Source organism: Callorhinus ursinus, unplaced genomic scaffold (assembly GCF_003265705.2).
Source record: "Callorhinus ursinus isolate GAN/ISIS: 27379988/994484 unplaced genomic scaffold, GSC_fseal_2.0 scaffold3, whole genome shotgun sequence".
NCBI lineage: Eukaryota > Metazoa > Chordata > Mammalia > Carnivora > Otariidae > Callorhinus > Callorhinus ursinus.
In genome coordinates this window covers 24,312,027-24,329,298 of record NW_027397065.1, presented here as the reverse complement: position 1 = coordinate 24,329,298, position 17,272 = coordinate 24,312,027, and the positions used below count along the sequence as shown (strand labels likewise).

The 17,272-nt window shown below is 34.9% G+C and overlaps 1 protein-coding gene across 1 annotated transcript in view; it reads left to right on the top strand.

Moving 5' to 3' along the window:
• PJA2 (praja ring finger ubiquitin ligase 2) overlaps positions 1–17,272 on the top strand; it is a 67,845-nt gene that overhangs the window by 9,170 nt on the left and 41,403 nt on the right. Inside the window, exons 2-4 of the mRNA XM_025866875.2 lie at positions 12,979–13,096; positions 14,426–14,626; positions 16,067–17,120. Of these exons, the coding sequence (XP_025722660.1) occupies positions 13,066–13,096; positions 14,426–14,626; positions 16,067–17,120 (1,286 nt within the window). The 5' untranslated portion in view covers positions 12,979–13,065. The remainder of the gene's footprint in view (positions 1–12,978; positions 13,097–14,425; positions 14,627–16,066; positions 17,121–17,272) is intronic.

Sequence of the window (17,272 nt, the reverse complement as noted above, 5' to 3'; positions counted from 1 at the left end):
GGGTTAAGCACTTCAATGGAAGTACAAATATTGTTAGGCCTTATAAGTGAGACCCACCTATATTCTGCTTATGAAAAACACTTTAAATGCAAAAATACAAATAAGATGAAAGTAAAAAGAATTGAGTATTGTCTGCAAACACCAAAGGAAAGCTGATGTGGCTATATTAATCTTGTACAAAATAGTTGTAGGACAAGATGTATTATAAGAAGTAAAGAGGAATATGTTATAATAAGTGGGTCAGTTCATCAGGAAGACATAATAATTTTAAATGTGTGTTTAGCTAATAATACAGCTTTTGAATGTAGAAGTTAGCATAACTAACAGGAAAGATGTATATGTATTCATAGCTGAGACTTTAAATACACATTTAAAGTAACTGATAGAACAGTTATGTAAAAAAATCAGTAAAGGAATATAATTGAATGACATGATTAATCAACTTGACGTAATTGACATTTATACAACAACATATCTAACAATTGAAGACTACACCCTTAAGTGCACTTGGGACAGTTGACAAAATAATTCTTAAAGAAGTATCACATTTGAGATGGACATTATGTAGTGCATATTTTCTGATCATTATGGAATTAATTACAGTTCAGTAACAGAAAAATAACTAGAAGGGCCCCATATGTTTGGAAGTTAAGCAAGACATTTCTAAATACTGCATTAATCAAAAACGAAGTCACAATAGAAATTAGAAAACATTTCAATCTGAAAAACAACAAAAATGTTGCACCAGAACTTATGGAATGGAACTGACGCAGTACTTTGAGAGAACTTTGTAGTTTTTTATGCATGTATTAGTAAAGAAAAAAGATTAAAAATTATTAGTCTAAGCTTGTAACTGAAGGGAACAAATCAAACCCAAAGAAACTAGAAAGAAGGAATTAGTATATATAAAAGTAGAAATTAAGGAACAACAAATGTTTTACAGTTTGTTGAGAAGACTTTTTAAAAGTAATAAATCTGTAATGAGGGATGAAGAAAAAAATGGGAAAAGACACAAGTTACCAATACCAGAAATGTAAAAGGAGGCATTAATACAGATCTTATGGATATTAAATTGTTAATAAGGGGAAATTATGAACTTTATATTAATGTTTGATAAGTGAATGAAAGATCATAAGCCTTGAAAAACACAACTTACCAAAACTGACATGGGAAATGGAAAATGAATTGCCTAATATCTGTTAAACAAGTTGACTTTATAAAAACTTTTCTACAAAACCCCAGGTCCAGATGGCTTCACTGATAAATTCTAAACAATTAGGTAAGATATACTGCCACTTTTACACAAATTCTTCTGAGGAAAAAAAATAAACATCACCCCCAACATTTTATGATTTTAGCATAATCTTGATAGGAAAAACTGACAAGAGCATGACAAAAAGGGGGAAATTATAGGCCAGTATTTATCATGAACATAGATACTGAAATAATCCAGTGATACATAGAAAGGATAATATAGATCACAAATTTGTTCCAGGAATGCAAGGTTGGTTTAATGTTTTTAAAATTAATCAGTGTAGTTCATCTCTTTAATAGAACAATATAGAGAAATAATAGGATCATTTCTGTAGGTATGGAGAAATCATTTGACAAAGTTCAACATCCATTCATGGTAAAAATCCTTATCAACTTATCAGTAGAAGGAAATATCCTTAACTTCCTAAAGAATATCAGAAAATGGGGGTGCCTGGGTGGCTCAGTTGGTTAAACATCTGCCTTCGGCTCAAGTCATGATCTCAGGGGCCTGAGATGGAGCTCTGTGTCAGGCTCCTTGCTCAGCAGGGAGTTGGCTTCTCCCTCTGCCCCTCCTCTTCCTGTTTGTGCGCGGCTCTCTCTCTCTCAAATAAGTAAAATCTTAAAAAAAAAAAGTATCAGAAAATGTACAGTTAACATACTCAATGAAAAGCCTTGTTTCATCTCCAGTATCTTTCTTTCTATTCAGTTACATCGTTATACATGTTATACAAGGCCAGTATACAAAAATTGTAAGTTGTATACTAGCAGCTAAAAATGTGTAGAATAAAATTAGAAAAGTATCTTTAGAATAGCATCAAGGAGCACTTGGGTGGCTCAGTTGGTTAAGCATCTGCCTTTGGCTCAGGTCATGATCCCAGGACATTGGGCTTCTTGCTCAGCAGGGGTCTGCTTCTTCCTCTCCCTCTGTGCTCGTTCTCTCTCAAGTAAATATTTATTTTATTTTTTATTTTAATTTTTTTAAAGATTTTATTTATTTATTTATTTGACAGACAGCGAGAGAGGGAACACAAGCAGAGGGAGTGAGAGAGGGAGAAGCAGGCTTCCAGCCAAGCAGGGAGCCCAATGTGGGGCTTGATCCCAGGACCCTGGGATCATGACCTGAGCAGAAGGCAGATGCTCAATGACTGAGCCACGCGGGCACCCCAAGTAAATAGATACTTAAAAAAAAAAAAAAAAAAAAGAATAACATCAAAATATAATCTAAGAATAAATACAATAAAAATTGGGAAAAACTTCTATACTAAAAATGATAAAACAGTGCTCAAGCATTTTATTTTTAAAGATTTATTTATTTTAGAGAGAGAAGGGAAGAGTGTGGGGGGTGGAGGGGCAGAGGGAGAGGGAGAAAGAATCTCAAGCAGTCTCCCTATGCTGAGCACAGAGCCTGACTCAGGGCTCAGTTGCTCTCAACCCTTAGGTCTTGACCTGAGCCATAGTCAAAAGTCAGATGCTTAACTGACTGAGCCACCCAGGTGCTCCCAGAGACATTTTAAAATACTTAAATAATAGAGAAATATTCCATCTTTATGTAGTAGGAAACTCAATGTTGTTACCATGTGAGTTTCCCTCAAGTTGAGCTGTGGGTTCAAAACAGTCTGAAAATCCCAGAATTTTGTTTTTCTTTGGTCAAATGGATTCCAGAATTTATATCAAAATGTCAATGTCTCAGATGTCAAGACTTACTGTGAATTTACAGTCATTAAAACAGTGTGTATTAGAACAAGGTAGATAAAAAGATCAATGTAAGAATATGAGTGTCTAGAAATAGCCCTTCATATAAACCATTCTTGGTTGATGACAAAAGCTCCCCTGAAATTAAAGAAGAGAATGCATTTACTTTTAATAAATTGTTAGATAAACTGGATATCCACATGGTAATAAAATAAACCTTGATTTATACCTGGTGCTATCTTCAAAAGTTTAAGTTTGATCATAGATCTAAATGTAAAAGCTAAAATTATGAAGCTTATAGAGGAAAACCTAGATGAATATCCTGTCACCTTTGCAAAGATTTCTTAAATAGAACATAAAATCGATAAATTAGACTGCATAAAATTAAGAATTTCTATTTTTCAATATATCATTAAGAAAGGAAAGGGTAAGCCACGGACTGTACGAATATTTGCAATAAATCCAGCAAACGACTTGTATCCAGAAAATATATGTAAATTACAAATCAAAAAGAAAAAGGCAAAAAACTCAGTTTTTAAAAACATGCAAAAAAGTGATCAGATTCTTTATAAAAGATATATGAAAGGCCAGTGTGCACAGGTAAAGTTGCTCCACATTACTATTCATCAAAGAAATGTCACCATCACACTCCTACCAGAATGGCCAGACTTGTTGCTGAAGATACAAAACAACTGATACTATTATATATTGCTAATGAGAATGAAAATTGTTTCAGTCACGTTGGAAAACTGGTAGGAACTGTTAGAGCTAAACATAGCCCTGTACTTCCAGGTCATACTACCCAAGAAAGGTAAAAAATATGTGTAAGAATATTTATAACAACATAAATGAATCCCAGAAACATTGTGTTCAGCGAAAGTAGACAGACACAAGAAACAGGAAAAACTAATCTGGGGTAGAAGTCCAGAAAGTGGTTGCCTATGGATTGAGAGAAGTTTAATGAGTTGGAAGGGGTAAGAGAGAACCTTCTGAAATGATGGTAATGTTTTATATCTTGATCTAGGTAGTAGTTATTCAGATATATAACATAAGAAAACATTCATTGAACTATAATGTATGCTCAAGAGTTTTGTACTTTCTTTAAATAGTTCTTCAACAAATGGCAGAGAAAAGGAGAATACTTGAAAGTTTTATCATGAAAATTTCTAAGTGAATTTCTATGGAGTACAAGGAAACCACATTTATACATCTTGCTTCAACATTTTGCCATGCTTGTTTCTTTGTTTCTCCAAACCCACTCATATAAGCTCTTTGTTTTTTGTAGTTAACACATATACAAGTGTCTAAATATCACAGGTATATTAATTTGTTCTGAACACATTTTGTGAATTTTTATCATCAAATGAAATTTGCTACATTTGGTATGCATAACATTGAATTTTCTATTTTCCTTTTTTCCTGTACTCTTCTTTTCTTGGCTCATTGACATGGAAATAAATCTATGTTGTTTCTCTATTTGGAACTGATTTGACTTGGCATCCCAGAGGATGGTGGGTTGAGCAGGGCCCTTCGTTGTGCCACATCTGAATCAGATCTTCCTATCTAAATGAGAGGTAAATTTGAGGAATATTCTTCATCCTATTTTTTAATGGATTGGTATTTTATTCTTCCATCTCAATTTGTCTTTGACTTTAATCTTTTAATTCCCCCATAGCCAATTATATTTCCAGTAAACCATAGAAAATACTGTTTAGTGTGTTGGCTATATGCTTGTTTAATTCTTTCCTCACAGATTTCTTTCTATGGGTAGTCTTTTAAAAAAAATAGCATTTTGTAGCAGCTATTTATTTATTTTAAAGATTTATTTATTTGAGAGCGAGAGAGTGCTCATGCAAGAGAATGAGAGAGAGCATGCACACGTAGGGTGCTGAGAGGGTGGGGGGAGGGGCAGACGGAGAGGGAGAAGCAGACTCCCTGCATATCAGGGAGCCTGACATGGAGCTCCATTTTGTAACAATTTTTTAAACCATTTTTGGTGAGATAGAGGCTTTGCCAGAACAAGTTGGAAATACAGTTTTGTATCTACTTAAATATAAAAATTTTGGACTATCTAAAGGTCTGTTTCTGATTACATATATTTTATATTTTTAGTGAAATTTTCACTATATCAGTGCTGAATTTGTTAAAGCTCTTACAATAATTTACAGAAAAGTTGTCCTGAAAGATAGTATTTAAGTAAGCTTAGCCTTTTATCAGATTATCTCTTTGTGTTACTAGGGATAGTAAACCCATTTGATCTCAGAAGTTTAACAGTTATACTTTTAAAATTTCTCTCTGATTTGTCTATTATTGTCATTTCTACAGTTGTTCATTTACAGAATCTAGTAGTCATACCCTGGAAGTTTTCTTGTGTAGCAGCCTGTAACTTCAAAGTCCAGTGGCTGATAGTACATTATTTGATTTGCTGCAGTTGATTTTATTAATGTGTCTACTTGTTTATAGCAGTATATAGGAATAATACCACCTTAATCCTTATTTATTGTGTATCTGGTAGTTACATTTAGTGGAATATTTTGCAGTTGTCTATATGTAAAAGCAGCCTTTTGTGCTTGTGCCTAGGAGATGGGAAAAATCTAGAGATAGATTGAAAAGAACATGAAAGTATGAGAAATAATTTAAGAGCAAGCTTAGATTGTTGTTCAAAGTAGATACTTTATTAATCTCTTGGAATATTTACTTTGCCTTAGCAGCTAAAAATAGAAAGATGAGATAATGTTAGTAAATTAAGTTAAGGGGCGCCTGAGTGGCTCAGTCAGTTAGGCGTCTGCTTTCAGCTCGGGTCGTGATCCTGGGGTCCTGGGATTGAGCCCTGTGTCAGGTTCTCCGCTCAGCGGGGAGTCTCCTCCCTCTGTGATCTCTCTTGCTCTTACTCTCTCTCAAATAAATAAAATCTTTCAGTTAAAATGTAATTGGTTCCAACATATACAAAATAGCTTTCTAGCAGTATTTGTCATAGTTTGTCATAAATTCATTTTGTCATAAAGTTTGTATTATTGAATTTATAACTCAAGTGTAATAATAATTACCAAAATTTTGTCAAATAATTATTTTACTGAGAGGAAATTCAGGCTATATAATTTTAGAAGATTGTTTTATGAGGAATTTTAAGAAACATTTTTAGGGCATTTTGCAGGCATTTTTATAAAGGCAAATATGAGAGAATATAAAACAAATTTTCCAGTGGGCTTGAAAGAGTAATCAAGACTTTGCCCTTCAAATAGTTGGATTAAGTTGTATTTGTTTCTCAACTTACTTTTCCATTTCTAGGAAAGATAGTTTAAAAATGGTTATTTATAGGCAGCCTACTAAATGGGAAAAAATAGTTGCAAATTATATATCTGATAAAGGTTCATACTCAAAATATATTAGGAATTCATACAACTCAATAGCAAAAAACCAATCCAGTTAGGAAATGGGCAGAGGATATGAGCAGACATTTTTCTAAAGACAGCATACAGATGGGCAACAGGTACATGAAAAGATGCTCCACATCATTAATCATCAGAGAAATGCAAATCAAAACCACAATGAGATACCAACTCACATCTGTTAGAATGGCTTTTATCAAAAAGACAAGACATAGCAAGTGTTGGCAGGGATATGAAAAGAAAAAAACCCTTGGGCACTCTTGGGGAAAATGTAAACTGGTGCAGCCACTATGGAAGACAGAATGGAGGTTTCTCAAAAAATTAAAAATGGAAACTACCATCTGATTCAGGTATTCCACTTCTGGGTGTTTATCTGAAGAAAACAAAGATACTAACTTGAAAAGTTATATACACCCCCATATTCTTGGCAGCATTATTTACAGTGGCCAAAATATGGAAACAACCTGTCTATTGATTGATGAATGGATAAGGAAGATGTGGTATAAAGCCAGGGAATGCAGAGGTTTGCTGGCATTCACCAGAAGCTAGAAGTGCGAAAGCTTTCTCCTCTAGAGCCTTTGGGAAGAGATATGGCCCTATTGACACCTTGATTCTGGACCTTTAATTTTCAGAACTGTGAGAGAATGTTTTACACAAAGAAAGAAAAAAGAAAAGAGGAAGGGATTTTCCTGGGGAAGAAAAAAGATGCAGTGTGTGTGTGTGTGTGTGTGTACAATGAAGTATTATTCAGCCATAAAAAAGAAAATGAAATCCTGCCATTTGCAACAATATGGATAGACCTTGAGGGCATTATACTTAACTGAAATAAGCCAGATAGAGAAAGACAAATACTGTATGATCTCATATGTGGAATCAGTAAAAAAGCTCATAGATAACAGAGAACAGATTGGTGGTTGCCAGAGGTGGTAGTGGGAGGCAGGCAAAAATGGGTGGAGAGGGGCAAAAGGTACAAACCTCAGTTACAAAATAAGTCATGGGAAGTACAGCATAGTATCTGTAGTTAATAATACCATATTGTATATTTGAAGGTTGCTACAGTACATCTTAAAAGTTCTCATCATAAGAAAAAGAATTTTGTTACTGTTTATGGTGATAGACGTTAACTAGATTTACTTTGGTGATCATTTAGCACAATGTACAAATATCGAATCATTATGTTGTATACCCTATACTAATATGTCAGTTATACCTCTCTTTTGTTTGTTTGTTTGTTTGTTTGTTTTTAAGTGAGTCATTTTTGGCTCCCAGCAAATAGGTCACTAGGGGTATAGATCCAAGCTTTTAGTTGAAACTCTTCTCTGGGAGTTCAGCTGATTTCTCCTTCCCTTTGCCTAAAACTTCACTTAAGTCAGCTAGATTTAAATTCTAAAAGTAAGTGTTCCTGATGGCAGTAGCTATGTAGTGAATATTTATTAGAGGATAAATAGAATAAAGGAGCTAAGCAGCAGGTCTGACATTGCCCACAAGCAAAACAGCACTATAATTCATTTTGATACTGTCAACCCTAGCATGGCACTTCCTATGCTGAGAATAAGCAGATCTTTTAAAAGGGAGAAAATATACTTTCATGAGTTGGCATTAGAAAATCTTTGTTCTAGTAATAGGTAGAAGTATAAGAAAATCCAGTATCTAAGTGCATGTAATTTAAATTATTTGTGTTTGTTATTTATTGCAGGATAATTTGTTATGCTTCAATAGACTTACTAGCTCTGATCATTTATATCTCATAGTGTCTGAGTCAGAAATTCAGGAGCACCCTGGCTGGGTGGTTTGTCTCAAGGTCTCTCATGAGGTTGCAGTCAAGATATAGGTTGGGACTGCAGTCATCTGAAGACTTGATTGGGACTTAAGGTGCTGCCTCCTAGGTGGTTCATTCACATGGCTGTTTCCAGAAGACCTCAGTTCCTTCTGGCTGTTGGCAGGAACTGCCAGTTCCTCAACATGTGGACCTTAGGATTACTTGAATGATCTCCTGATATAACAGCTTGCTTCTCCCAGCGAGAGTGAGCTGAGAGAGAGCAAGGAGGAAGCCACAATGCCTTTTATGCCCTAATCTTGTACATTATACATTGTCACTACTATCACATCGTCTTCAGTAGAAACAAGTCACTAAGTACAACCCACACTGAAGTGGTGCAGATTCGTCTCTGCTTTTTGAAGGAGAAGTATCAAAGAATTTGTAGAACAGAATTGTTGTTTGTTCATTTCATCCATTTGTTCAGCAGCCATTTAAAAACATACTGTCAGACAATGTATTAGAAGCAGTGCATCAATAGTGCATTCAAGTAAAAATAAAGCAAGGCCTTTGTCTTTAAAATCACCACTCTTTAAATTCTGCTGTGGGAGGTGTGTATCCCACACCCAAGCTTTCCGTTGTATTCTTTTGAAGGTTGTTTTTATTGTCTCGCTGTAGCTGCTGGCATATCTATCCTAGTTAAAATGATAAAGGGATGACTGCTAGGTTAATAGGATCTAGAATTAATACTTTGCTGATTCACTCCTTTAATTCTTAGACAGCAACATATGTATATAGTTTGCTTTATTTCTTACCTTAGTAAGAAATATGTAAAAGTCCCAAAGCATTTGAATTGAATAATTGTCACAAGTCGAGAGGAATCATGTTACTTATTATGTGATTAGTACAAGGAGCAAGAGACTAATTCAGCAAAGCAAACATCTCTTCAGAAAGAACTCAGACTGAAGGTTTCTCATTCACTTGAGATACAAATTTATTTCTTATTATTCATCCTTTCTCCCCCCTGTTCTGCCTTTTTTTTTTCTTTTTTATACTTTTTTTACTTGGAAATGAGATAACACTGTTGTAGATACTTGACTAGAGCTGTCCTTAGGTGAAATAAAAATAATTAGTATCTGCAGAGAGATTCTATTCTACATTTTATTCATAAGGCATGAGGCACTTTTGAAAATAATAAAAGAAGCAGAGGACAAGAAAGTACAAGAAATTTAAAGATTATAACAGAGAATACTGAAAGGCTGGAAGTAAAAGTGGATGAAGTTTGCCATCCCATAGAGTGAAAATAAGAAAGAAAAGTTTGCAAAGGATTAATCTAGGTAGGCCAAATACAGAGAAAATAGGAATTTTGAAAAAGGACATCTTTGAGACAGACCGACACAAGTCTTAATCAGGGCCGTGTAGGAGAAATTTTAAAATGGCCTGCCCCTTAAAAAGTCCTTGTGGCATTATAGAATATCATTTATTAAGAGGATATCCTAAATATTCCAGGGAGAAAAATTGGTTTAGTTAACCAAAAAATGAGAAATGGGCAGAATAGGATGCCATATGCAACATGGGATGTTGGAAAACAATGTCTCTCAGAGTTTGGAAAACAATGTCTCTCAGAGTTTGGAAAAAATGGTTTTTTCTTGTGCTGTACCTAAAGTGTGAGGGAGAGATGAAAATTCAGGCATGCAAGGACCCCGAGTTTGTCTCCTTACATAAAATTTCTGAAACAGTTGTTTGATCTGGTAAAGACAGACACACACGCATGCACACGAGAACATGGGATTCAAATCAGTGGACTTAACTCAGAAGTACAATCAAAAGATATCAGAGCCAGGGTCATAGGCCTTGAAAATAAGTAGACTAAGTTTAGATGAGGAGGTTGGAGGGCTCAGAAGAGAATATCTTTAGGAAGCAATTGGAATCGCATTAAAGACAGATTTTTAAGGGGTGCTTGGGTGGCTTAGTTGGTTAAGTGTCCAACATAGTTAAGTGTCTGTGATCTCAGCTCAGGTCTTGATCTCAGGGTCGTGAGTTAAAGCCCTGAGTTGGGCTCCATGCTGGGTGTGGAGCTTACTTAAAAAAAAACAAAAACAAAAACAGGGGCGCCTGGGTGGCTCAGTCGTTAAGCATCTGCCCTCTGCTCAGGTCATGATCTCAGGGTCCTGGGATCGAGCCCCGCATCGGGCTCTCTGCTCCACGGAAAGCCTACTTCTCCCTCTCCCACTCCCCCTGCTTATGTTCCCTCTCTCGCTGTGTCTCTTTCTGTCAAATAAATAATAAAATCTTAAAAAAAAAATCTTAAAAAACAAAACCAGCCTATTATTCAGAAACAGTGATTTTCAGTGTTTTGTACGCTTTCCAGTTCCAGTTCCTTTTCTCTCACTATCTCTCTACAACATTCTGATCAGGCTTTACATCCACCATTCTACCAGCAGTGCCCTTGTCAGGATCTTCAGTATCCTCCATGTTACTAAGTTCAGCGGCCAGTTATAGATCCTCCTAATACTTTAACTCTTAGCAGCACTTGGCACAGTGGATCAGTTCTTCTGTCTGAGGTACTTTCTTCATTTGGCATCCACACCCCTGGATTTTCCTTTTCTCTCATTGGCCTCTGTCAATTTTTCTGATATTTCTTTTTTCCTAAAGGCCTCTTCATGTTGGATCATCTCAGGACTCTTTTTTTCCTTTCCCAAGTACACTTAGATGTCCTGTCCAAGTTCATGCCTTTTTGAATATTATTTGTATACTGGTAACTCTCAAATTATACTGGCAGCTCAACATTCTTTAGTCAACTCCAGGCTCCTATTTAACATTTCTACTTCAATGTCTGATAGATGCCTCAAATTTAACACATCTAAAACTAAACTGAAGATATTTTCTCCAAACCCGCTTCTTCCACAAATTTTCCTACTTCAGTTAATGGTAACTCTTAAGTTTCTAGTTCCTCAGGCTATAAAACTTAATCAACCTTGACTCCTTACCGTTTTTTATAACCTGTATCAGAAAATTTTGTTGACACTACTTTCACAATTTATTCAGAATCTGGCCATTTCTCACCACCTCTATTTTTACCCTGGTTTGAACTACTGTCATCTCTTGGCAGTATGATTTCGATAGCTCTGCAACCAGGCTCCTTGCCTTTGGCCTTGTTCCCCTTCAGTCCATTGAAAACAGTAGCCAGAGTGTTCCTTCCTCTTAAAACAGAAGTTAGGTAGTATCTATTTTGCGTTCAGAACTCTTTAGTGGTTTTCCAGCTCACTCAGAATAAAACCTACATTTCTTGCATTATCCTATAAGGGCCTATGTGATCTCTTCCACCTCACCCTCCACCTGCCCACCCTAATGAATTTTCTCACCTCATCTGTTTTTTTTTCTCTCTTGTTCATTCCATCCCAGACTTCTTGCTGTGATCACTTCTGGAAGTTCTCACCTCAGGAACATTTTCTTCTGCCTGAGATGTTCTTTCCATAGATTTTCACATGGCTGTCTCCCTCACAAGGTGTTTGCTCAGATGATCCCTTCTCAGTGAGGTTTCCCCTAACCACCCTGTTTCTCATTGTACACCCTCAGCAACTCTTCAGACTCTTTTATTTTGCTCTACGGTATGTTTTGTCTAACATACATTTATTTACTTGTTGTTTTGTTTAGTGTCTGTAGCACATACTGTAGTTTTAGGAGGGGAGGAATATTTGTCCACTTTGTTCGTTACCATTTCCTCAGCCCTGGAAATAATGCCTGGAACATAGTGAAAAAAGCTTTAGTCTAAAAAAAAAGACGGGGTAAAATACTCGTGAACTTAAATCCGTGGTCATGCTTTACAATTGCCGTGTACAGTACTGTGAATATGTGAAGATTCAAGTTATTTCAGATCATTTTTCTTAGTATTAAAACAGTATTACTTAGAGCTTATGTTTTTGCCAGTGTGGGAAGTTTTTGGTTTTGTTTTGTTTTGTTTTGTTTTGCTATTATTTACCCTTTAATTGTTGCTAACAGTCTGACTTGGTTCAGATATATTAGAGGATCACAATCTGTTGCTGAATTTATAATTTATATTGGAGAATGTTTGTGTGTACTCTTATGTATGTTAACATATAGTTATCTGTGGCTAGAGAGATAACATACACGGTTAAGCTCATTTGCAGAACTATCATCTTCTAATAAGTGTTAGGCAATTAGCAGTAGCTCCATTGTTTAAGTAAATAAGATGTTTAAATAGAAGTGTAAGCCCTTACCACACTTTTAAAAAAAGCACAGGTTGCAACTTTTGAAATAGTAAATGTATTAATTTCAAAACAAAAGAAGGTCTTTTTATATTTGTTACATGATAATAAAATACTTAGTTTTTCTAATTTAAAATAGGTTCTTATTTGGGATTAAAATATCTGAATGACAAATTGACTGTAAAGAATATCATTATTTACACACATTGATTTTTAATTGTTATAAACCATTATACATTTTAAAAATAAAGTCTGTACTCTTAGGGTTAATTTCTTTTAACAGTGCCAGGGCTAAAGGAACTCTACTGCTTGGTGGAGAAGCAAAGAGAGCATAGTGTAGTAGATTCCCAGATATTTTGGTTACATACCTCAGTAAACACTTCTTCCAATATATTTGCTTATTTACTTTTAAATTATATGTGTCTTGTTATCATTGTCAGTCTTAAGGATGATAAATACTTAAGTTTTTCAAGAGGAGATGTAACTTTTCAAATAGCCATCTTGATAGTTGTAAGGTTTTTTGATGGACTTGTCAAATCAGATCGTAAATTTTTCTGATATTACGGGGCTAACGAAGAGCTTCATTAGGAGGAGTATTCTGCCATTTCTGTTTTGTGTTTTGCATTATTATTTTGTTTAATCCATGGTTTCTTTGTAGGAATCTTCTGCAGCTTATTCATTGTGTGAGTAAAAACTAAATCACATCCATAATTGCACTGAACTGGGTACACGAAAACTGCCATATATGTCACAGTATACTGAAAAAGAGCCAGCAGGTAAGCAAAGTGTCTTTGTCAGTTCCTCTACATTGAGGACTTTGTATTTTTCTCTCTAGATACCTTGAATACTGTATATGAGTTGGGATCATGGTCTTATTTAAGGCCATTTTTGATCAATATGTTGAATATTTGTAAAGCTTAATTTCTAATTTTTGATATGAAAATAAGTATAAATAAAAATTCTTATTTTCTTTCCGTACCCTCTTGGCTGTTATTGTGCTTTTCATTTTGGAGACTTTTCCTTTGGAGGAGTTGTTAAGGGTACTGGTTCTGGAGTCATACTATTCAATTACTGGACAGTTACTAAAGACTGAATTTTAACTTTAATTTTTTTGATCTTTAAAATGAAGTACAGTATCTACCTTATAAGTTTGTTGAGGGGATTAAAAAACATAATGTAAAACTTGATAACTGCTTGTTAGAAATACGTACATGTTTTTCATTTGTGCTTGGAAGCAATTTTATTTCTTATTTTAATGCAATAAAACAAAAATATGTAATTGTTCCATTGATTGTTTCATATACTGTGAGAAAATATTTAGTTCTTGTATAATATATGTAAAATCTAATTGACTAAAGAAATTTAAACTTTTTATATATGGCATGGTAATGTTCTTAGTTCAAGGTGCTACTGTTTACTACTATATATCCTTTAGCCATCAGAACTTAGTATTAAAGTTGTTCAAATGTTGATGGCTTTTGATACCATAGTGTATACCATTGGTAGTTTTGGAAGGTGAGGTAGCATGTCTTTGACTTGGCTCATTGCTGTTTTCTTTTGGAGAATTTTCTCTGACCCTAATATTTGGGATATGTTTTATTATGGTCCAGTTGGTTCTTTATGATAGTACAGATGCCAGTTAAAGAAGTTAGCTATTACCTTGGATAGGAATGCATTCAATTTTAATGTAATTGAAACCATCATTTCATGTGCTAGTAATTCAACAAATAAGTATTAGCAGTTATACATAAGGTACTTTACTTAGATAATTTGGAGGATCATTGTCCAATCTTTAATGAACTTTTGCAATATGGTGTATGAATTTGGCATATGAAAAATTGTTTTTAGTAGGTTACATCATAAAAATCTAAAATACCTTAAAGGTACCAAACTTTAAGAGCTATTTTTGGGGGTAAAGAGGCACATAACTCTCACAGTATTTCATGTTTACTTTTCAAGTATGTTTTACAGTATTAGTAAGGTGTACTGGATGTTCAGTAGCACATGATCTGGCAAGTAATAGCATATATGTTGAAATATTACCCTACTGGTCACCACAATAAAAGTCATTGTATGCCTCTCTTATTTTTAACTCTGTTCTTCAGCAATGGATCAAGAATCCAGCAAAGCTGCCTGGCCCAAACCAGCAGGAGGATATCAGACAATCACAGGCAGGAGATACGGAAGAAGACATGCATATGTCAGTTTTAAACCATGTATGACCAGGCATGAAAGAAGTTTAGGTCGGGCTGGTGATGATTATGAAGTATTGGAACTAGATGATGTTCCAAAGGAAAATTCCTCAGGTGTGCAACATGGGATTATATAAGAGCTATTAATAAGCATGTAGGAATTGATCTTGTAATATTTGAAATTATGTGTGGGTTTTATGTGTCTATAAATACAAATGTACATTTCCTATCAAGAAATTCTATTTTGATATTTGAATTTAATATGAATACTATATACATTTAAACATAGAAGAAAACAGAATACAGCCAATTATTAAAATATAACTACATTGCCATGGCAGTGATTACCTTATCACATCCTTCAGCCAGTGGAGATCCATCTTTCAGTCAAAAAACTTTTTAATGTGAACTGAATATATTTTTCTTGCATATTATGTTTAATAGCTTTTTTGTTTTAATTGTATCTCCAAATAATTTAGCTTGGCTAATTTGATTTTTTAAAATCATTTTATGAAATACATATGTCAAGTAATAGTTATTTAAGTAAAATTTCTTAATTATTCAGTGGTTTGGGAAAGTATTTGCAGATATCCCTGTACTATAATTACACATCTTTGGACTAGAGTGTGGTCGTCTTCTTATCCTGAGCAAATTTGATAATTCTAGATTATTTTTACTGTCATTTATAAACAAGAGTCTAAATTATTAGCTAATAAGTTCATTCTGTTAAAGAAGCCTTTCTGTGATATGACGAGACTGCTCTTTAGTTATTTATAATTTATAAATTTTGTCCCAACAAAACAAGATAATCTTCAAACAGAACTCAAATATCTTCATTTTTTTATTATTACATTAGTGGTAATAAAAGGTAGTCAAGCTTAAAGTGATTTATAAAATAGATATGATTTTATTCTTGTCTCAAGATTATGACAAACTATGGCAAAGAGATTAAACTTGTTGACTTTTTTTTGTTGTTTTGTAGTCATAGCGATAGCATATCTAAAGTTAACTCATTATTACAGATGTATTATAAAAAATCCATTTTGGGGATAGAAATCTAATATTTTATATCTGGAGACTGAGATATAATCTTCTGAATTTACATCAAACACAATAAAGTTTCATTTCTGTTAGATCTGTAACCTGTTCTTTTATCTCTCAAAAGTACTATTGAAGTTTTTTTGCCTGCCCATAATAAAAGAAGTTAAGTTTGAATTGTGCACCCTAACAACTGGGAGGGCAGATTTGTTACCCTATGACTTGACTTATGCCTCTCCTGTTAAATGTCTTTTACAGAATGTTTTAGGTATCAGGAATTTGGTGAAAAACCTCCAAAAAACACCTGAGGGAGAGGATATTAAGGGGCTATACAATGGCTTAAATGAACTCATAGGGTTACCAGTGTGCCCTCTTGGTTAAGGGAGGGAGCATAGCGGTACCTGCCAGAGGAATTTACTCGTATTCAAGTGCATAATAATTGGCATAATTTCTACTTAAGTAGTCTTTATTAAATAAAATATGTCTCCAAATGTGTTTTCTTTGTTTTCTATGAAGGTTCCAGTCCATCGGATCAAATTCATTCTTCTTTACCCAACGACACTTTATTTGAAAAAAGTGAAACAGAAATTCCCATTTGTGATACAACATTGAATCAAACCATTGAGAGCAGTCCATCCTTTGCTGCAGTACATCATAGTGAGGAGGGCAGGGAGACTTTAGGAAGCAGTACAGATCTTCATAATCACTCTGAGGGAGAATATACTACAGAAGCTTGCAATGCTTCAAGTGTACAAAATGGAATTTCATTGGTTCAGACTGACTCTTACGATCCAGATGGCACACATGGAGAGGCCAGTGACCGTCTTCAGCTTTCTGCAGAAGTTGTGGAAGGTGGTGGATATCAGGAAGCATTGGGCAATACAATATTTGAATTGGCAAATGGAGAGGTAGAGGCATACGCTGGTCTTTCACCACCAGTTCCCTCTTTCAACTGTGAAATAAGGGATGAATTTGAAGAGTTAGATTCAGCACCTTTAGTCAAAAGTTCTACTGGTGATGCTGAGTTTGTCAATCAGAACAATCAGGAATTTCAGAGGTCCTCTTCTGAAGATGAAGTTGTTAGAAAGAAACAACAAAATGATACTAGCCAGGAGAGTCAGGGAGAAAATGCGGCTGAAGATGCAATGTGTGCTCCCGGGCATATCTGCAGTGAACAAAATACTAGTGATAAGGCCAAGAACCAGGGAAATTTTCCTGAACAGGTAGTGAGGCCCAAAGTTAGAAAATTGATAAGTTCAAGCCAGGTGGACCAAGAAACAGGTTTTAATAGGCATGAGGCTAAACAAAGAAGTGTTCAGAGATGGAGGGAGGCTTTGGAAGTTGAAGAAAATGGCTCAGATGACCTCTTAATAAAATGTGATGACTACGATGGAGAACATGACTGCATGTTCTTAGATCCACCTTACTCGAGAGTTACGCACAGGGAAGCAGAACATAACCAAGTAACAGTGGAAAGTGGAGCCACAGCAGGAAGGCAAGAAGTGGTGGATACCACCTTTTGGAATGGCTGTGGAGATTATTACCAACTGTATGACAAGGATGAAGATAGGTACGATTTCGTGCTTTGTCAGATTGTATAGTAAGCAGAGTGGTTTATCTCGAGTAACCATGAGGTCTGATGGATGTGCTCTATGACGTGGTCAGGGAACTGGGTATTTTGACTGGCCAAATATTCTTAGTTCCTGAGTGCTAACCACACTT